General features: G+C 42.0%; 1 protein-coding gene across 1 annotated transcript in view; it reads left to right on the top strand.

Annotated features, from left to right (window-relative positions):
- The window catches only part of LOC140103864 (uncharacterized), a 112,557-nt gene that overhangs the window by 65,604 nt on the left and 23,561 nt on the right, over positions 1–23,392 (top strand). The window contains exons 11-17 of the mRNA XM_072127151.1: positions 857–925; positions 1,338–1,382; positions 15,948–15,992; positions 17,067–17,135; positions 17,548–17,592; positions 19,306–19,353; positions 20,243–20,287. Coding sequence (XP_071983252.1) covers positions 857–925; positions 1,338–1,382; positions 15,948–15,992; positions 17,067–17,135; positions 17,548–17,592; positions 19,306–19,353; positions 20,243–20,287 — 366 coding nt within the window. The remainder of the gene's footprint in view (positions 1–856; positions 926–1,337; positions 1,383–15,947; positions 15,993–17,066; positions 17,136–17,547; positions 17,593–19,305; positions 19,354–20,242; positions 20,288–23,392) is intronic.

Raw genomic sequence — 23,392 nt, 5'->3', positions numbered from 1 at the left:
GGCTGCTACACCCACCTCTATCATTCATAACCAGCATTGTTTGAACTCAATTAAACGGGTTTTCCCACTAATCAAGTTAGGCCCTATCCACTGATGCCCTCTCCATAGCCAGTAAATCTTTGCGGCATATGTTATCCCCGTGATCGCCGCCGGCAAAGGCAAAGGGAGCAGCAATCCGTCGCCATGACAGCCTCGGGTCTTCCGAAGATCCGAGGCTCTCGTTTTAACCCTTTCATTACAATGTGCAATCAGCACACTGTAATGAATGAGGAGAAAAATCCCGGTATACTGTAGTATGGCAGTATATGGTAGAATCGATCAGACAACCTAGGGTTAAAGTACCCTAGGGTAAGCTAAAAGATAGCAATACTATAAATAAAAAAAAAATAATTTAAATTATAATAAAAAAAAAAAAATCAAATCACCCCCCTTTCCCTAGAACTGATATAAATATAAATAAACAGTAAAAATCATAAACACATTAGGTATCTCCAAAAAAGGAAGATCTATCATAATATAACAAAGTCTTTTCACTGCGTTTAACCCTGTAACAGAAAATAGTACCCAAAGTCAAAAATGGCACTTTTTTGCCATTTTGAAAAATATAAAAGATTCAATAAAATGTGATCAAAAGGTTGTACAATCCTGAAAATGGTAGCAGTGAAAACATCATCTAGGTGGGTGTTACCTGTTTTGGGATAGGGGAGGGGCCATGGATAACTAGATCATTTTTAGCTATATAGACTATATTCCTAGGTGAGCACTGGCTGATTATTGCTGTCATATTATTAAGTTGCTTCTATCGCTAGTAATACAAGAAGGTAACACAAGTTTTATTTTCTTTATTTCTTCTTAGGAATACGCTGGTTGTATTGTGGAAGTTGGAGATGGCACTAATCGAATATGGGTGAAAAATCCTGATCCTGTTAGTATTTCTGTTACTTACCTCTGTACAATAAGATCAACTGCAAGATATCTATAATTTGATAATGATAACATTGTAAGATCACTTGTATAACTAACATATTTACCAGACAAATTTATTACAAGAAGAATTACCGCAAAGCTTGGAGAAAGTCTAGAAGGTTTAGTGCAGAAGGTTCTTGATTCACTTCAGGTGCCTCCTCTCTTTTGTTTTGCTGACCACACAAGTATAGCAGACTGTCCATTCAGGTCTATAGGTGCACCGAAAATAACCAAGTTTATATACTTTGTCAATCAAACTCTACATTTGGCACACCTGTGAATTGGTCATGAATACACAAGATAGGAAAATCCCTTTAACTTATTAGAGCCTAAGGGAAATTCCCATGTAACTTACTACGTTTGCTTTCCAGGAACATCAAAATGCGTTACCTATAAACGACGTAGTGCAGCTCTTGGTAAGTTTTAAAAATTCAAAATCACAGAAATGAGTAGAGACATAGTCACACAAAACAGATGTGCCCATTTATAGACACTTATTAATTGAAAATAGAATGGCCAGATATCTTTACATAAATATGTGCTAAATAAAAGTGAATCTCATTCTTATCGTGCTGTACACCAAAAACTTGGTACAAATGCAATGATAAATTTCCCCTGTATAGCTCTGAAGGATAAACCAGGCTGCTACACCCACCACTGTGCTTCATGTCTAGCATAGGCTCAACTCAATTAAACATGTAAAAATGTGTTTGCCCTGGGTTACCCCTATTGGTGGCTCCAGTAAAATAATATGAATGTATGTTGAGATGTATAGGGAAGAAATTAACCACTTCGGAATCTAGGACGCGGACCCATTTTTTCAAATCTGCCCTTTGTCACTATAAGTGGTTAAAGCTTTGGAACTATAAGATATAAGACAATTTTGAGATTGTTTTCTTGTGACACATTGAACTTTAAATTATTTTTCAAAATGTTGATTATATCGTTTGTGTTTAGTTATGAAAAAATGGAAATTTTTTGAAAAATTCTTTATTTTCAAAGGTCGAAATTCTCTACTTTTGAAGTAGAGCATAGCACCCAAATAAATTCATAACTTACATTTCCCAAATGTCTGCCATGGTTTTTTAACATTCCTTATATTTTACCAGAATGTTATGAGGCTCAGAATTTGGGGCCATATTTCACATTTTTTTTAAATCCCCAAAACCCGTATTTAGATGGACCTGCTCAACTTTCAATTGATTGTGAGAGGCCTAAATAATAGCGAGACTCGTAAATTACCCCATTATGGAAGATAGACCCCTCAATGTATGAACAAGCCCTTTTAAGAAGTTAGTTAACCCTTTACATGTTTTATAGGGGTTAAAACAAAATGGAGGTGCGGTCTACAAATTGTAATATTTTTTTGACAAAACATTTTTTGGGGGGGAAATTAAATATTTGCAATGGATTAAATGAAAAAGGCTCCACAATTTCTCCCGAGTACACTGATTCCTCATATGTGGTGGTATCCTGCTGTATGAGCGCACGGCCGGGCATAAAATGGAAGGAGGCGCCATCCAGAGCAGATTTGCATTGTCAAATGGTAAAGGCTATAATTTTTTTTTTTTCTTATTTTAATGTGGACCTACAGGGGCTTATTTTTTTGCCACATGAGATGCACTTTTCTGGTACATCATTTTAGGGCATCTATAGCTAATAGGTAAGATTTCATTAACTCTTTGTTGGTGGAAGAAATGAAAATCATCTATTTTTAAAAAGGTTTTTTTTTTTTTTTTTGAGCCATTTACAGTACCAGTAAATTATTTTTATTCTATGGGGCGCCATGATTACTTTATTTATATAGAATTTTTAGTTTTTTTCCCAATTTTCCCAACGTGTGGACACCTATGGCAAACAGGTATCCTTACAAAATACAAGGTAAATAGAGAACCAGCAGGATAATAATCGGCAATCTAGTATGTTGGTAATAGAAAGATGTAATAGGCTTACCAGTAGAGATGAGCGAACATGCTCGTTCGAGCATTAGCGTACTCGAAACTGCTCGTTGCTCGGACGAGTATTTCGCCCGCTCGAGAAAATGGCATCTCCCGCCTTTTTGCTTTTTGGCGGCCAGAAACAGAGCCAATCACAAGCCAGGAGACTCTGTACTCCACCCAGCATGACGTGGTACCCTTACACGTCGATAGCAGTGGTTGGCTGGCCAGATCAGGTGACCCTGGAATAGACTAGCCCCTGCCCGCGCTGCTCGGATCATTCTCTGTCTGGATGCCGCTAGGGAGAGAGCTGCTGCTGGTCAGGGAAAGCGTTAGGGTGTTCTATTAGAATAGTGTTAGGCAGGAGTGATTCTACAAGAACCCAACAGCCCTTCTTAGGGCTACAATAACGTTTTATTTTACTTTTTTTTGTTTTCTTGTGGCTGGGCTTGCTGGCATTAGTAGTGCATCTACTACCATATTGTGAGGAATTTGCAGTGAGGCTTGGGACCGTTGTGTTTAGCTCTTAGTGACACACATATCCATCTCAAACACCAAAGTGGGACAATTTATTAGGGGTTTGATTTCAATTAGGCACAGTCTGCCAGTTTCTTTTTATTTTACGTTTATTTTTTGATAACTCAGCGTCATCTCATCTGGCATAGCAGTGTGCTTTCATACTTGGCTAGAAAATAGCCATAGGAGAATCCAAACGGCTTACTTAGGCCTACAATAGTGTTATATAGTTGATTTTTGGTTGATTTGCTGGTGGCTGGCCTTGCTTTAGTGCATCTACTACCATATTGTGAGGAATTTGCAGTGAGACTTGGGACCGTTGTGTTTAGCTCTTAGTGACACACATATCCATCTCAAACACCAAAGTGGGACAATTTATTAGGGGCTGGATTTCAATTAGGCACAGTCTGCTATTTTCTTTTTTTTTTACGTTTATTTTTTGATAACTCAGCATCATCTCATCTGGCATAGCAGTGTGCCTTCATAGTTGGCTAGAAAATAGCCATAGCAATAGGATAGCATCGTTTGGTTTAAAAAAAAAAAAACACACAAAAAAAAACTTATAACTATATAACTTTCATTTTCAAAATGTTTTACCCGAGGGCTAGGGGTAGAGGACGAGGGCGGGGACGTGGGCGTCCAACTACTGCAGGGGTCATAGGCCGTGGTCCTGGGCGGGGTGAGACACCACCTGCTGATGAGGGAGCAGGGGAACGCCGCAGAGCTACACTCCCTAGGTTCATGTCTGAAGTTACTGGGACTCGTGGTAGAGCACTGTTGAGGCCAGAACAGTGCGAACAGGTGATGTTGTGGATTGCCGACAATGCTTCTAGCAATTTGTCCACCAGTCAGTCTTCCACACAGTCCACCCATGTCACCGAAATCGGCACTCCTCCAGCTCCTGCACCTCAGCCTCCTTCCCCCCAGTCTGCCCCCTCCCAGGAAAATTTGGCATTTGAACCGCCATACTCTGAGGAACTGTTTTCTGGACCCTTCCCACAGTCACAAACCACTTGTCCGGTTGCTGCTGAGCTCTTTTCCGATGCCCAGGTTTTACACCGGTCGCAGTCTGTGGGTGATGATGACATTGTTGACGTAGTGGAAGAAGTGTGTAAAGAGGTGTCCGACGATGAGGAGACACGGTTGTCAGACAGTGGTGAAGTTGTTGTCAGGGCAGGAAGTCCGAGGGGGGAGCAGACTGAGGGATCGGAGGATGATGAGGTGACAGACCCAAGCTGGGTTGATAGGCCGGGTGAACACAGTGCTTCTGAGATGGAGGCGAGTCCTATAGCAGAACAGGTTGGAAGAGGCAGCGGTGGGGCCAGACGGAGAGGCAGGGCCAGAGCTGGTGCATCAGCGCCAAATGTTGCCCCTAGTCAAGCTCCCGTGGCGATGGCTAGATTTTCAGAAGTCTGGAGGTTCTTTAAGAAACACCGGATGACCGACGGACTGTGGTGTGCAACCTTTGCCAAACCAGGATCAGCAGGGGTTCCACCACTACTAGCTTAACTACCACCAGTATGCGCAGGCATATGAATGCTAAACACCCCACTCAATGGGGCCAAGCCCGTTCACCTCCGGCTGGGCACACCACTGCTCCTTCCCCTGTGTCATCTGCTAGTCAGCCCCCTGCCCAGGACCACGGCCCAAACAACTCCCGTGCGAAAACCCCATCTTCGCCTCCACGATCCTCCACAGCATCCACCAGCGTTCAGCTCTCAATACCCCAGACGCTGGAGCGCAAAAGGAAGTATAGCGCAACCCACCCACACGCCCAAGCCCTCAACGTCCACATCTCCAAGTTGCTTAGCCTGGAGATGCTGCCCTATAGGCTGGTAGAGACCGAGGCCTTTCGAAACCTCATGGCGGCGGCCGCCCCTCGGTATTTGGTCCCCAGCCACCACTACTTTTCCCGATGTGCCGTCCCAGCCCTGTACAAGCACGTGTCAGAGAACATCATCCGTGCCCTGACCAACGCCGTTTCTGACAAGGTCCACCTGACCACGGAAACGCTATATATATCGCTAACGGCACATTGGGTTAACTCGGTGGAGGCTGGGACCGAGTCTGACCCTGGGGCTGGTCACATACTGCCGACGCCGAGTATTGCGGGGCCTACCTCGGTCCAGGTCTCTCAGGCCTACTATGCCTCCTCCTCCTCCCACCCCTCCTCCACCTCCTCCTCCTCCGAATTACCATCCGTGGGCATGGCACCATCAGTCGGTAGCTCTAGGCACAGCAGCAGTGCCGTCGCTAAGCGACAGCCGGCAATGCTCAAACTGCTGAGCCTAGGCGATAAAAGGCACACCGCCCAAGAGCTATTACAGGGCATCACGGCGCATACCGATCTGTGGCTGGCACCGCTGAACCTGAAGCCAGGCATGGTTGTGTGTGACAACGGCCGTAACCTGGTGGCGGCTCTGCAACTCGGCAGACTGACACATGTGCCATGCCTGGCCCATGTGTTAAATCTCATAGTTCAGCGTTTCCTCAAGACATACCCCAATCTGTCTGATTTGCTCACGAAGGTGCGCCGCATCTGTGCGCATTTCAGGAAGTCCAGCACAGATGCTGCCACTCTCAGGGCAGCGCAGCGCCGCCTCCAACTGCCCGCTCACCGACTGTTGTGCGACGTGCCCACGAGGTGGAATTCAACATTGACCATGTTATCCAGAGTTTACCAGCAGCGCAGAGCGATTGTAGACTGCCAGATGTCAACTTCCACCAGAACTGGTAGTCAGGTCAGTCAGCTTCCTCAAGTCTACAATGAGGAGTGGACGTGGATGTCTGATATCTGTCAGGTGCTGAGTAACTTTGAGGAGTCAACACAGATGGTCAGTGGCGATGCCGCCATCATCAGCCTCACCATCCCGCTGCTTGGCCTGTTGAAAAATTCTCTGGTCAGCATGAAGTCGGAAGCTTTGCGCTCGTAACAAGAGACGGGGGAAGAAGATTCCCTTGTTGATAGCCAAAGCACCCTTAGGTCTGTTTCTCAGCGCATATCGGAGGAGGTGGAGGAGGATGAGGAGGAAGAGGAGGAGAATGTTGGCGAGACAGAAGAAGGGACCATTGTTCAGTCCTTTACTGTTCAGCGTGTATGGGCATAAGAATTCTTGCGCGTTGAGACTCTGGCGCATATGGCAGATTTAATGCTAGGCTGCCTATCCCGTGACCCTCGCGTTCAAAGAATTTATTCCAGCACCGATTACTGGGTATTCACTCTCCTGGACCCACGGTACAAGCAAAATCTTTCCACTCTCATCCCTGGAGAGGAAAGGAGTGTGAGAATGCATGAATACCAGCAGGCCCTGGTGCACAAGCTGAAACAGTATTTCCCTTCTGACAGCGCTAGCGGCAGAGGGTGTACTTCTGTGGGACAAGTAGCGAGGGAGAGTAGGCGAGCAGGCAGCTTTTCCAGCACTGGCAGGGGTACGCTTTACAAGGCCTTTGCCAGTTTTATGTCACCCCAGCAAGACACTGTCACCTGTCCCCAGTCTCGGCAGAGTAGGGCTGATCTTTACAGAAAGATGGTGAGGGAGTACGTAGCTGACCATACCATCGTCCTAAATGATCATACAGCTCCCTACAACTGCTGGGTTTCAAAGCTGGACATGTGGCACGAACTGGCGCTATACGCCTTGGAGGTTCTTGCCTGCCCTGCCGCTAGCGTGCTGTCCGAGCGGGTTTTCAGTGCAGCTGGTGGCATCATCACCGATAAGCGTACACGCCTGTCGACTGACATCAAACGAGCTGTGTCAGGCAGAATTTTGGGTTGTTTTCATGGATTCCACATCAAACTTGTTAACTTTGTCGCCACCCTGCTGTGTAATGCACAAAATATACTGGCAAACTTTTATCATTTACCGATATTATTTCAGCGCTTCTTGCGCATCTGTTTACATTCCCCTCACCCGCCATATCCCAAACTTATAAGAACGCTACTACACTTGATCTTATACAAAAGGTTCTTAGAAGTGCTGTTTGGGGAGTAGCCTAGAGCCTAGAGCCAGCTCGCCTGGCAGCAGAGCGCCAGCTCCATCCCAAGATCCAACTAACATAGTTTTAACTGCAGCACCTTTAATCTACTACTAGTTCACTGCCTCCATACATGGTCCCCTTATCAAACGAGCTGTGTCAGGCAGAATTTTTTTAGGTGTTTCACCAGATACATAGTGGAACGCGGCCTATCTGTCGCCGCCATGCTGGAGACCTGAAGTTGCAATCATAGCAGCGCAATATGGATGCCCCATACTGTCGCTCTTAATCTTGGAACCATTTCCGTAAAAACAATTAAAAATAGAACCACTATGCTATTCCATTATTCCTAGGTGAAATATTCAAACGACCCGGCCTGCTTTGAAAATTATAATTTTTTCAAAGTAAACGCTTCTGGCCCCCAGGCCCATTTTGGGTGGGGAGGAGACGAGAGACAGGGGCTTGGACAGGCGAAAGCTCGCCTGGCAGCGGACCGACAGCTCCATCCCAAGATTAGGCAGCCTCAGAGGCATCCATGCATGCTGCCCCTGCTGTTTCCTGTCCATTTCACCTCCACGATCCTCCACAGCGTCCACCAATGTCTCCATGTGCAACTTTCAACTGTCTATACCACAGACGCTGGAGCATGAGAGGATATGCAGCACATCATCCCCTTATCAAACGAGCTGTGTCAGGCAGAATTTTCAGGTGTTTCACCAGATACATAGTGGAACTCGGCCCATCTGTCACCATGCTGGAGACCTGAAGTTTCAATCATAGAAGCAATATGGATGCCCCAGTAGTCACTCTTAATCATGAAAGTCGTCTCCATGGCTGCCTCCCCATGTCGTCCCTTTATCAAAAGAGCTGTGTCAGGCTCATTTTTCGGGTGTTTCACCAGACACGTTATGGAACTTGGTCACTATGTCGCCACCATGCTGTGTTATCGACTAAATATCTTGCCCTGTACTACTCACCCAGCATATTTACAGAAAAGGCCTTAGGCCTCACTGAAACTCTTTAGTCATTAAAACTTTACTTTTATTATTGTATTCTTAAAAAGTGTTGTCGATTACAACCACTTAAAGTAAATTTTTAGCTTGGACAATTGCCTGGTTATGTTAAAATTATGCAGACCATCATGGAGACTTTCTTGTGTGGTACACCATGATCTGAGGAGGACTGTATTTAAGATATTATAGGATCTTTGAAGTGTAGGCTGCAACACCAATAGGTGTCAGTGTTGTGCTATTTGTCTGACGGTGTTTGTCAAATCATTTTCTTAGTGATAACGCTACAATGTTGCAACTCTTAATGTGACTGTTCTATGATTAGATACAGTATCAGTTCATTGAGCCATCGCACATACCGTCCCATGCACACATATGACCCTGGTGTTACCCTTGCAGTTTCTGCAAATACATGTTAAAACTGAAAGAATTTTCCGACAATGAGAAGACTTACACTATCCGGAAGTTCCTGAACTGTAAGAGCACCTGTGTTATCTACATAGCACAGTGTGCCTGTCCTAAAATATACGTGGGCAAAACAGTTCAGGAGCTGAGAAGGAGAATCTCGGCGCATCTTAGTACAATCAGGACGGACAAAGAAACATCTTTGGCGAAACATGTTAAACTGAAGCATGGAGGCAATATGAACCATCTAAAATTTTGGGCTATAGACCAGATTAAGATAGGCCCTCGGAAGGGTAACGTAGATAAATTGTTGCTTCAATTGGAAGCTCAATGGATAGAGCGGTTAGAATGCTTGAGTCCAAAAGGCCTGAATGAAGGCTTTACTTTTTCCGCATTCTTATAATATCTCTCCATCTTTTCTGCATTCTCATAATATTTCTCCATATCTAATGCCAGGTAGTATTTTTTCCTGGCTTCTACATCATGTCTGCAATTATATATGATATACCTTCCCTATCGACCCTTAATGAATGTAAACTCTTGTTTCATCAACAAGAGCTCTTAGATCTCTTGAAAATTAATTGTTTAAATAATAACCAACAAGAACTCAACCACATTTATTATGACATCAAGATGCGCCAATAACATGATGATGAACTATCAACACCAAAACTAAATAATAACCAACAAGAACTCAACCACATTTATTACACTAGACTCTGACACTAACACTATGATGGACTATCAACACTATGGACATGGACACTATGGACATCATTAAAACTTTAGTTTTATTATTGTATTCTTAAAAAGTGTTGTCGATTACAACCACTTAACCCCTAGGCGCACCACGACGTTATACTACGTCCCCGGGGCTAGATACTTAGCGCACCGGGACGTAGTATAACGTCCAGCTTCTGGGACCGGCTCACGAACGGAGCCGGTACCAGAAGCAGCGGCTGTCAGCTGTCTAGTACAGCTGACAGCCTGCGCTAACACCCGCGATCGGAGCCGGCTCCGATCGCGGGTGTTAACCCCTTACACGCCGCGGTCAAGCATGACCGCGGCGTGTAAGGGTGTTCCTGCTGTGGATCGGATCCCCCGTGCCGCTTACCGGGGGATCCGATCCTCTTCCGGGCAGCTCCGAGGACTGGCATGTGCCCCGGAGCTGCCCGGTCTCCATGGCAGCCAGATCCCTTCCGGGTCTGACTGCAAACTGTCTGAGCATGCGCAAGCTTGCTCAGACAGTTTACACTGCTCTACAATAAAATGGTATTGTAGAGCAGTGTATTGAACTTAAACCAGTGATCAGAGCATCACTGGTTTAAGTTCAAGTATGTATAAGTAAAAATATGCAAAAACACTTAACACTACACATTATAATAAATAAAAAATAAATACATAAAATATAAGCCCCTAAAATGTCACTTTCCCATAAAAAACTTAATAAAGTATAAAAAACATAAAAACACAAAAAAACCCCGCATATTTGGTATTGCCGCGTCCGTAACAATCTGCATAATAAAACAGAATTGTTACTGGACCCGCACGGTAAACGCCGGAGGAAAAAAACGCAAAAAACGTTCCGAAAAAAGATAATTTTTAATTAATACCCTATAAAAAATGCTCTAAAAAGTGATTTAAAAAATTGTATGCACTCTAAAATAAGCCCACTAAAAAGAACAACTGTTCTCGCAAAAAATAAGCCCCTAACAAGATTTGTCAGCCAAAAAATAAAAAAGTTATGCATATAAAAAGATGGTGATGCTAAAATGAATAAGATTTTCTCCAAATTAGTTTTTATTCAGTACAATTGAATAAAATACACAAAACCCCCACATATTTGGTATCCCCGCGTCCGTAACAATCTGTATAATAAAACAGAATCGTTATTAGATCCGCAAAGTGAACCCCGTAAAAAACAACCTAAAAAAACTCTCTGAAAAAGATGATTTTTTATTAATGTCCTTCAAAAATGCTCTAAAAAAAGTGATTTAAAAAAGTTACGCAATCTAAAATAAGACCACTAAAAAGAGCAATCATTCTCGCATAAAATAAGCCCTTAAACAGATTTGTGAGGTGAAAAATAAAAAAGTTATACATATGAAAGACAGTGATGCTAAAATTAACAACAATTTTGCCAAATTACTTTTTATGCAATAAAAATGGGAAAAAAATAAAAAATCTATATAGATGAGGTCTTTTTGTAATCGTGGCGACCCATAGAATAAAAATAATATACTATTTTTATGGTATGGTAAACAGCCAAAAAAAAACCCCATAAAAATCTTCCTGAAAAGTGATGATTTTCATTTCCTCCACCAACAAAGAGTTAATAAAATCTCACCAATTAGCCTATAGATTCCCCCAAATTACGTACCAGAAAAGTGCATCTCATGTGGCAAAAGAAATAAGCCCCTATAGGTCCACAATAAAAAAAAGAAAAAAATTATAGCCTGTACAATGTGACATAGCAAATCTGATGTGGATGGCGCCTCCTTCCCTTCTATGCCCGGCCGTGCGCCCATACAGCAGGTTACCACCACATATGGGGTATCCGTGTACTCGGGAGAGATTGGGTAACAAACTTTGTGGAGCCTTTATTCATTTAATCCATTGTAAATGTTTAATTTTCCACCCAAAATGGGTGTATTGTGAAAAAATATTACAATTTGGAGATTGCACCTCCATTTTGTTTTAACCCCTATAAAACACGTAAAGCGTTAACAAACTTCTTAAAAGTGGTTTTTCATACGTTGAGGTGTGTAGTTTCCACAATGGGGTAATTTACGAGTCTCACTATTATTTAGGCCTCTCAGTGACAATTAGAAGTTGAGCAGGTCCATCTAAATACAGGTTTTGGTGATTTTACAAAAAATGTGAAAAATGATACCTAAATTCTGAGCCTCATAACATTCTAGTAAAATATGTGGAATCTTAAAAAACCATGCCAGCATAAAGCAAACACTTGGGAAATGTAAGTTATGAATTTATTTGGGAGCTATGACTATCTGCATCAAAAGTAGAGAATTTAGAACGTTGAAAATAAAGAATTTTTCCAAATTTTTGCCAAATTTTGTTTTTTTTCATAACTAAACACAAAAGATTTCATCCAAATTTTTAAACTAATTTGAAGTACAATGTGTCACGAGAAAACAATCTCAAAATCCCCTGGATATCTCATAGCGTTCCAAAACTATAACCACTTATAGTGACACAGGTCAGATTTGAAGAATGGGGCCGCGTCCTTAAGGCCAAAAGAGGCTGCGTCCCGTAGGGGTTAAAGTAAATTTTTAGCTTGGACAATTGCCTGGTTATGTTAAATAGCATCGATATATGGACTCAGTCAATCGTCCACATTTCCCTCTTTTTTCTGTATACTCACCCAGCATCCCCCCTCCTTGACGCATTTGCTCCTTCTTAGGATTCATCAGAGGGGTTTCTGGCAGAAATGCTAAAAAATGTAGTGTAGGGACTCCTATAGTGATTGGATGTCCCTGGGGTGTAATGTATAATGGGTATCTCCAAGTGTAGGATAACCCTCCAGGTGTCCTGTGTGGAGGCCTGGTAACTGATCCCTGGCTGGTCTAGTGAGGATAAGTTTCCCTATAGAGCAACAGAATATAAATGGGAGTAGATGCACGCCCCCCATGGTCACTTACCAATCCTGAGCCCGGTGCCGGTCGGACCGTCGGCGTGTGCAGCCGCATCTCATCGTGAAACGTGCGCCACTGCTGAACGCCGTGGGTACTTCCGGTCACGTGACCGGGTCATGTGACATTGCGGGGGAGGGTGCACATGACCCTTTGTCATGGATACATGACGCTACCGCTGTGGAGGACATCGGTCCTCCTCTGCAGGTAGAGCCCGGTTTGTGAGGTCAGCATAAATCGCTGACAGGATTGCGACAGACAGTGGGTATTGGGAAGTGAGATCCGCACAGGCTCAGAACGTGAACCTATATGGAATTAATGCAAAATAGCCTTAAACTACGTGTTAATAATAGTTAAGGCAAAAAACGCGTGCTTGGTATATTCAACCATACAAATTGCATGTGGCCTCCAAGTATGTTTAGAATATATAGCAATACATGGTACAAATGCATAATCCATACACGTGCAATCTGGAGAATACAGCCATATCGGTTTACCATACAGGTAATGCTAAGAGTAAGATATAGCCTCTTGGGATGCAATGGTTAGTATAATGGACCAAAAGAAAACAGTAAGAAACAGTGGGTGAGCAATGGACCCAAGAGTGTAATGACCCTATTGCGCGTCGGTGGGGAGGAGGAAAGGGGGGGAGGATAAATGTAGCCCCCTTGGTATCTCTTGGGGACTACAAAAAGCAGGTAAATTGCAGTTGTTCGTTTAGCCCTCCAGGGGACACCGTTCCCAATCTGTATATCCACTTAGTCTCGGCTTGCAGAATTCTTTTATTCCAGTCCCTACCTCTTGGTGGGTATGGTATCATGTCGATACCCACAAAACGTAAGTGTTTGAAATCACCCCCATGGTACTGTTGCATGTGTCTCGCTAAAGGTGTATCTCTGGTGTGTCTGATGTCACCTAGATGGTCCCCAATGCGTCTACGGAGCTCCCTGTAGGTCTTACCTACATATTCTAATCCACATTCGCATGTGGCTTTGTAGATGACACCTGTTGACCGACAGTTGATGAAACCCCGGATCTCAAAAGTTTTGCCTGTAACATTGCTACGAAAGGTTTTGGTGTTTAAAACGTATGGGCAAGCGACACAATTTTTTCCACATTTAAAGCAGCCATTGGGCCTACGATCCAACCAGGTACCTTCTGGTTTCTCCGGGACAAAGTGGCTATGAACCACCCTGTCACCAATGGATCGTCCCGTAAGTAAGTAACCAGAGGTCTAGGGCCCACCATCTCTTTGATGTCCGTATCCAACATGAGTACCGGCCAATGATGTTCTAATATGGACCTAGCCTCTGGACCTAGTTTGCGGAAAATCGTAGTCTCCAGTGTCCCTTCTGTAGTCTGTAGCAGAAGGACGTCAAGAAAGGGTAGGCTATCAGTACTGATCTTGTGTGTGAACCGTAGCCCGATCTGGTTTGTGTTCAGACTCTCCGCAAATTTGACAAAACTCGCTTTGTCCCCCCTCCACAGGACGAAAATATCGTCAATGTACTGAAGAAAGATCTCCGCTCTTTCAATACCTGGAAAGGGGATGTCACCATCTACAAAGCCACATGCGAATGTGGATTAGAATATGTAGGTAAGACCTACAGGGAGCTCCGTAGACGCATTGGGGACCATCTAGGTGACATCAGACACACCAGAGATACACCTTTAGCGAGACACATGCAACAGTACCATGGGGGTGATTCCAAACACTTACGTTTTGTGGGTATCGACATGATACCATACCCACCAAGAGGTGGGGACTGGAATAAAAGAATTCTGCAGGTCGAGACTAAGTGGATATACAGATTGGGAACGGTGTCCCCTGGAGGGCTAAACGAACAACTGCAATTTACCTGCTTTTTGTAGTCCCCAAGAGATACCAAGGGGGCTACATTTATCCTCCACCCCTTTCCTCCTCCCCACCGACGCGCAATAGGGTCATTATACTCTGTCGATCCATTGCTCACCCACTGTTTCTTACTGTTTCCTTTTGGTCCATTATACTAACCATTGCATCCCAAGAGGCTATATCTTACTCTTGGCATTGCCTGTTGGGTAAACCGATATGGCTGTATTCTCCAGATTGCACATGTATGAATTTTGCATTTGTACCCTGTATTGCTATATATTCTAAACATACTTGGAGGCCACATGCAATTTGTATCGTTTAATATACCAAGCACGCGTTTTTTGCCTTAACTATTATTAACACGTAGTTTAAGGCTATTTTGCATTGATTCCATATAGGTTCACGTTCTGAGCCTGTGCGGATCTCACTTCCCAATACCCACTGTCTGTCGCAATCCTGTCAGCGATTTATGCTGACCTCACAAACCGGGCTCTACCTGCAGCGGAGGACCGATGTCCTCCACAGCGGTAGCGTCATGTATCCATGACAAAGGGTCACGTGCACCCTCCCCCGCAATGTCACATGACCAGAAGTACCCACGGCGTTCAGCAGTGGCGCGCGTTTCACGATGAGATGCGGATGCACACGCCGATGGTCCGACCGGCACCGGGCTCAGAATTGGTAAGTGACCATGGTGGGCGTGTATCTACTCCCATTTATATTCTGTTGCTCTATAGGGAAATTTATCCCCACTAGACCAGCCAGGGATCAGTTACCAGGCCTCCACACAGGACACCTGGAGGGTTATCCTACACTTGGAGATACCCATTATACATTACACCCCAGGGACATCCAATCACTATAGGAGTCCCTACACTACATTTTTTAGCATTTCTGCCAGAAATCCCTCTGATGAATCCTAAGAAGGAGGAAATGCGTCAGGGAGGGGGGATGCTGGGTGAGTAGTACAGGGCAAGATTTGGTACTGCCATTGTCAGGGCGGGAGTTCATACGCACTGGGATGAGGGACAGGAATAGGTGGCTTTTCTACTCCAACCGCCTGCACCATCGCATGCAGATACCCCTCTGGATGCATCCCGGGACTCCCGGTCCTCTTCTCAGATAAGGTAACATAGAGCACAAATCTGATGTACCACTGCATGATACTCGGCATCTGAACTGGTAAGCCTATTACATCTTTCTATCACCAACATACTAGATTGCCGATTATTATCCTGCTGGTTCTCTATTTACCTTGTATTTTGTGAGGATACCTGTTTGCCATAGGTGTCCACACGTTTATTCGTACACCTGTGCCGTCTTTTGTGTTTGATCACCATTGTTAGGGTGATGTTTTAAATAGGTGGAAATAAAGATTCATAATTCCCATAGAGAATGGCCACATATATATGGCAAACTGTCCATTCAGGTCTATAGGTGCACTGAAAATAACCAAGTCTATATACTTAGTCGCTCATGCACAGCAAACTCTATATTTGGCCCAGCTGTGGCAATAGTAATTAAGGACCTGCACCTGAGGATAGGTCATGGATACATGAGATAGGAAAAACCTTTTAACTGACTAGAGCTATTGGGAAATGCCATGTAACTATTTATGTTTGCTTTCTAGGGTTCTCAAATTTCAAAAAATTTAAAACCACTTTTAGAGCTCTTGGTAAGTTTTAAAACTTCAAAATCACTGTAATGAGTACAGACCTAGCCCCACAAAACAAATATGCCCATTTATAGACACAAATTCATTTGAAAAAGAATGGTCAGATATTTTTACACATACAGGAACCATCTCTGCCTATTTTCTTTATAAATGTAAATTTCATTCTTATCATGCTGTACACCAAAAACTTGGTGTAAATGCAATGATAAATCTTCTGTGTATTGCACTGGAGGTTAAACCAGGCTGCTACACCCACCACTATGATTCATAACCAGCATTGTTTGAACTCAATTAAACAGGTTTTCCCACTAATCAAGTTAGGCCCTATCCACTGGTGCCCTCTCCATAGCCGAAAAAATCTTTGCTGCATATGTTATCCCCGCGATCACCGCCTGCAAATGCAAAGGGAGTAGCAATCCGTCGCCATGACCGCCTCGGGTCTTCCGAAGATCCGAGGCTCTCGTTTTAACCCTTTCATTACAATGTGCAATCAGCACACTGTAATGAATGAGGAGAAAAATCCCGGTATACTGTAGTATGGCAGTATATGGTAGAATCGATCAGACAACCTAGGGTTAAAGTACCCTAGGGTAAGCTAAAAGATAGCAATACTATAAATAAAAAAAAGTTAATTTAAATTAAAATAAAAAAAATAAAAAATTCTAATCACCCCCCTTTCCCTAGAACTGATATAAATATAAATAAACAGTAAAAATCATAAACACATTAGGTAACTCCGTTTCCAAAAAAGGCAGATCTATCATAATATAACAAAGTCTTTTCACTGCGTTTAACCCTGTAACGGAAAATAGTACCCAAAGTCAATAAAATGTGATCAAAAGGTTGTACAATCCTGAAAATGGTAGCAGTGAAAACATCACCTAGGTGGGTGTTACCCGTTTTGGGAAAGGGGAGGGGCCATGGATAACTAGATCAGTGACATAATTTTTTAGCTATATAGACTATATATCTTGATGAGCACTGGCTGATTATTGCTGTCATATTATTTAGTTGTTTCTATCGCTAGTAATACAAGAAGGTAACACAATTTTTATTTTCTTTATTTCTTCTTAGGAATACGCTGGTTGTATTGTGGAAGTTGGAGATGGCACTAATCGAATATGGGTGAAAAATCCTGATCCTGTTAGTATTTCTGTTACTTACCTCTGTACAATAAGATCAACTGCAAGATATCTATAATTTGATAATGATAATATTGTAAGATCACTTGTATAACTAACATATTTACCAGACAAATTTATTACAAGAAGAATTACCGCAAAGCTTGGAGAAAGTCTAGAAGGTTTAGTGCAGAAGGTTCTTGATTCACTTCAGGTGCCTCCTCTCTTTTGTTTTGCTGACCACACAAGTATAGCAGACTGTCCATTCAGGTCTATAGGTGCACCGAAAATAACCAAGTTTATATACTTTGTCAATCAAACTCTACATTTGGCACACCTGTGAATTGGTCATGAATACACAAGATAGGAAAATCCCTTTAACTTATTAGAGCCTAAGGGAAATTCCCATGTAACTTACTACGTTTGCTTTCCAGGAACATCAAAATGCGTTACCTATAAACGACGTAGTGCAGCTCTTGGTAAGTTTTAAAAATTCAAAATCACAGAAATGAGTAGAGACATAGTCACACAAAACAGATGTGTCCATTTATAGACACTTATTAATTGAAAATAGAATGGCCAGATATCTTTACATAAATATGTGCTAAATAAAAGTGAATCTCATTCTTATCGTGCTGTACACCAAAAACTTGGTACAAATGCAATGATAAATTTCCTTTGTATAGCTCTGAAGGATAAACCAGGCTGCTACACCCACCACTGTGCTTCATGTCTAGCATAGGCTCAACTCAATTAAACATGTAAAAATTTGTTTGCCCTGGGTTACCCCTATTGGTGGCTCCAGTAAAATAATATGAATGTATGTTGAGATGTATAGGGAAGAAATTAACCACTTCGGAATCTAGGATGCGGATCCATTTTTCAATTCTGCCCTTTGTCACTCTAAGTGGTTATAGCTTTGGAACTATAAGATATAAGACAATTTTGAGATTGTTTTCTTGTGACACATTGCACTTTAAATTATTTTTCAAAATGTTGATTATATCGTTTGTGTTTAGTTATGAAAAAATGGAAATTTGGCAAATATTTTGAAAAATTCTTTATTTTCAAAGGTCGAAATTCTCTACTTTTGAAGTAGAGCATAGCACCCAAATAAATTCATAACTTACATTTCCCAAATGTCTGCCATGGTTTTTTAACATTCCTTATATTTTACCAGAATGTTATGAGGCTCAGAATTTGGGGCCATATTTCACATTTTTTTTAAATCCCCAAAACCCGTATTTAGATGGACCTGCTCAACTTTCAATTGATTGTGAGAGGCCTAAATAATAGCGAGACTCGTAAATTACCCCATTATGGAAGATAGACCCCTCAATGTATGAACAAGCCCTTTTAAGAAGTTAGTTAACCCTTTACATGTTTTATTGGGGTTAAAACAAAATGGAGGTGCGGTCTACAAATTGTAATATTTTTTTGACAAAACATTTTTGGGTGGAGAATTAAATATTTGTAATGGATTAAATGAAAAAGGCTCTACAAAGTTTGATACCCAATTTCTCCCGAGTACACCGATCCCCCATATGAGGTGGTATCCTGCTGTATGGGCGCACGGCCGGGCATAAAATGGAAGGAGGCGCCATCCAGAGCAGATTTGCATTGTCAAATGGTAAAGGCTATAATTTTTTTTTTCTTATTTTAATGTGGACCTATAGGGGCTTATTTTTTTGCTACATGAGATGCACTTTTCTGGTACATCATTTTAGGGCATCTATAGCTAATAGGTAAGATTTTATTAACTCTTTGTTGGTGGAAGAAATGAAAATCATCTATTTTTAAAAAGGTTTTTTTTTTTTTTTGAGCCATTTACAGTACCATAAAAATAGTATATTATTTTTATTCTATGGGGCACCATGAATACTTTATTTATATAGAATTTTTAATTTTTTCCCAATTTTACTGAATAAAAAGTAATTTGGCAAAAATGTTGTTAATTTTAGCATCACCGTCTTTTCATATGCATAACTTTTTTATTCTTTAGCTGACAAATCTGGTTAAGGGCTTATTTTTTGCAAGAAGCGTTGTTCTTTTTAGTGGTCTCATTTTAGATAGAAAAATATCAGTTAAATTATACTCATACTTTTAATAATAATACTTTTGTTTTAAGATGAAAATTCATCCCTAGATCCCACAACTTTTATAACAACTTAATTTTTTATTCTTTTTTTTAGAGTAATGTCTCACCAATGACTGACAACTTAGAGGCCTCAGTCTCCACGGTAAAAATATAAACTACAATGCTAACTATTAGAAAAAACTTTTAAATAATGTAAATGTTTCACATTTTGGCCAGACTTGGTTTATTTAGATATAAAAGTCTTATAGTCACAGCCTTTATATATCTACAGAAATGTTACTTGTGGGTATAGAACGCTCAGGAGTAAGAAGTTCTTATAGAAGTCTGATATTCACAGCCATTTGGGGATGAGGCCACTAATGGGAGGATGGAATCAGTGTGATACATGGAAAGGTCTGTTCTTCCCCTTTTCTGTGGAAGTGACAGATCTGATCCCCCTGCACTGGTTTACTTTTTAATAACTTAAAGATATCAAATATTTATAGTATTGTAGTTATTAGTTGTAAAAAACATGGAATTTTAATGTACTGCTAGGAGCGTCATTCTAGCAGAATTATTACTTTGTGAATTACCGTTTTGAGAACCAAATCTTATTATAGATGACTGTAAAGTATCTATGACGTGGGCAGGACTGATTTTTTGAAAGGTTATATATATATTTTAAGACAATAAGAAATTATTTGTCATGGACAACCAATTGTGTGTCACAGACACCACCACATTCTGTCTGCTGAGACCCCCAGGCTATCTCTTCTCACCATTTAGACCTATTGTTCTACTGTTTTCGTTACTCCCATAGAGAATGGCCACAAATATATGGCAAACTGTCCATTCAGGTCTATAGGTGCACTGAAAATAACCAAGTCTATATACTTTGTCGCTCATGCACAGCAAACTCTATATTTGGCCCAGCTGTGGCAATAGTAGTTAAGGACCTGAGGATAGGTCATGGATATATGAGATAGGAAAATCCCTTTAACTGACTAGAGCTATTGGGAATTGCCATGTAACTATTTATGTTTGCTTTCTAGGGTTCTCAAATTTCAATAAGTGTAAAACAACTTTTAGCGTTATTGGTAAGTTTTACAACTTCAAAATCACTGTAATGAGTACAAACCTAGTCACACAAAACAAATATGCCCATTTATAGATACAAATTCATTTGAAAAAGAATGGTCAGATATTTTTACACATACAGGAACCATCTCTGCCTATTTTCTTTATAAATGTAAATCTCATTCTTATCATGTTGTACACCAAAAACTTGGTGTAAATGCAATGATAAATCTTTTGTGTATTGCACTGGAGGTTAAACCAGGCTGCTACACCCACCACTATGATCCATAACTAGCGTTGTTTGAACTCAATTAACACCTTGCCGAACGAGGACAAACTATATCGTCCTCGTGCCGCAAGGGGTGTATGCAGAGAGCTCACGAGCTGAGCTCTCTCCATACACAGCAGGTAACGGCTGTATAAAACAGCCAACACCGCCGCCATCTTGGATGGCCGATCACCGCCCCCTGGAACGTCATCGGAGAGCGGCGATCGGTTGCTATGGCAGCATAGAGTCTCATTAAGACTCGTAGGCTTGCCAGGTGCAATGATTTCTAATAGCCAGCAGTGGGCAGGCTATTAAAAATCATAGTAAAATAGCTATATACTGCAAAACAGTAGTATTGCAGTACAGGCAGTCCCCGGGTTACATACAAGATAGGGTCTGTAGGTTTGTTCTTAAGTTGAATTTGTATGGAAGTCGGAACTGTATATGTTATCATTGTAATACCAGCCAGAACTTTTTTGGTCTCTGTGACAATTGGATTTTAAAAATGTTGGGTTGTCATAAGAACCAGGATTAACAATAAAGCTTCATTACAGACACCTGTGATAATTGTTACAATTTTTATTGTAGCCTAGGACTAAAGTACAATAAATTACCAATATCCAGAGGTCCGTTTGTAACTAGGGGTCGTATGTAAGTCGAGTGTTCTTAAGTATCCTCGTGATCGAATCGAACCAAAGAATAAAATAGACATGTGATTTTGACAAGAAAATGGCGCAAATGCGTTTTTTCAGCATTTCCACTGCATTCTGGATTTTTTTCCCGCTTCCCAGTACACGGCATGGAATAATAAATACCATCACTATGAAGTTCAATTTGTTACGCAGAAAACAAGCCCAAACAGAGCTCTTTACATGGAAAAATAAAACGTTACAGATTTTTCAAGTTAGGGAGTGAAATATGAAATTGCAAAAACGAAAAAGGGCCACGTCCCTAAGGGGTTAAATGGGTTTTCCCACTAATCAAGTTAGGCCCTATCCAGGGCAGGTACTAGACAAAGTGGGGTCCTGGGCAAAACTAAAAGTGGGGCCCCAAAATAAAACTATTTTATGACAAGCCATAGTCAGTAAGAGGTTCCCTTTAGTATGGTAAAACAAACTGTAATATGGGAGAATTTTATAGGCAATAAACAGATGATAGGGAGATGATGGGCAGCACAGTTGCTCAGTGGTTAGCACTACAGCCTTGCAGCGCTGGTCAACATCTGCAAAGTGTTTGTATGTTGTCTGTGTTTGCGTGGGTTTCCTATGGGTTTCCTCCCACACTCCAAAAAATTACTGGTAGGTTGATTACATTGTGAGCCAGGGACCGATTTGGCAAAACTCTGGCCAGTGCTGCGTAATCCTTGTGCACTATATAAATAAAGAATTATTAATTATAATTATTATGATAGAAGATAAATATGAAAGATGATAGAGATTTCTAGATGCAGAACTTTAAAGTAGATGATATATACAGTAGATGGATATGGGAGATAAATACAGAAGAGAAATAGAAGATTGATTAATAAATAGTGAGATCTATAATTGGTCAGATTATAGGAGATAGATAACTAGACAGATAGATATATAGACAGGAGATAGATGATAAGCATCTTCACCCAGGATTTCAACCAAGGGGTATTAACTAGAGATGAGCGAGCACTAAAATGCTCGGGTGCTCGTTATTCGAGACAAACTTTTCCCGATGCTTGAGCATTTTTCAAGGGGACCAAGGCTCTGCACAGGGAAGCTTGGCCAAACACTTGGAAACCTCAGAAAATGATGGAAACACCACGGAAATGGACAGGAAACAGCAGGGGCAGCATGCATGGATGCCTCCGAGGCTGCTTAATCGCACTATTATGCCAAAGTTATGGGCAACAGCATGGCCATGACAGAGTGACCGAATGAGGCTAGATAGCATCTAAAACATCCAATAATTGACCCTGACACTATAAAAGACGGCATGCAGAGGCAGCGGCAGCGGCAGCAGCGGCAGGCTAGAGTGTGTCATGGCGACAAACCCTAAATGGACTCAGGCTTCAAACCAATGGGTGGCAGAGAGGAACCAAAGGAGGTGAGCAAGAAGCGCTGAAATGATTTCCTATGTGAACAAAAGGTTGACTGTATATTTAGTTGATAACACAGCATGGTGGCGACATAGGGACCAAGTTCCATAACGTATCTGGTGAAACACCCGAAAAATGAGCCTGACACAGCTCGTTTGATAAGGGGACGAGATGTGGATGCAGCCATGGAGACGACTTCCATGATTAAGGGTGACAGTATGGGGCATCCATATTGCGCTGCTATGATTGAAACTTCAGGTCTCCAGCATGGCGGCGACAGATGGGCCGAGTTCCACTATGTATCTGGTGAAACACCTGAAAATTCTGCCTGACACAGCTCGTTTGATAAGGGGATGATGTGCTGTATATCCTCTCGCGCTCCAGCGTCTGGGGTATAGAGAGTTGAAAGTTGCGCATGGAGACATTGGTGGACGCTGTGGAGGATCGTGGAGGCAAAATGGACAGGGAACAGCAAGGGCAGTATGCATAGATGCCTCTGAGGCTGCCTAATCTTGGGATGGAGCTGGCGGTCCGCTGCCAGGCGAGCTTTCGCCTGTCCAAGCCCCTGTCTCTCCCCACCTAAAATGGCCCTGAGGGCCAGAAGAGTTTACTTTGAAAAAATTATAATTTTCAAAGCAGGCGGGGTCGTTTGAATATTTCACCTAGGAATAATGGAATAGCATAGCAAACCAGAGGAGCAGGTAGGTGGTCCTCCAGAAAAATTAAATAGATTGAGTGCCTGTATGTGGTAGTCCAAAATAGTTTTCAAACCAGAGGAGCAGGTAGGTG

The sequence above is a fragment of the Engystomops pustulosus genome, chromosome 10, assembly GCF_040894005.1.
Source record: "Engystomops pustulosus chromosome 10, aEngPut4.maternal, whole genome shotgun sequence".
Lineage (NCBI taxonomy): Eukaryota > Metazoa > Chordata > Amphibia > Anura > Leptodactylidae > Engystomops > Engystomops pustulosus.
Note: the sequence above shows the minus strand (reverse complement) of the source record. Positions and strands in the feature narration are given on the sequence as shown.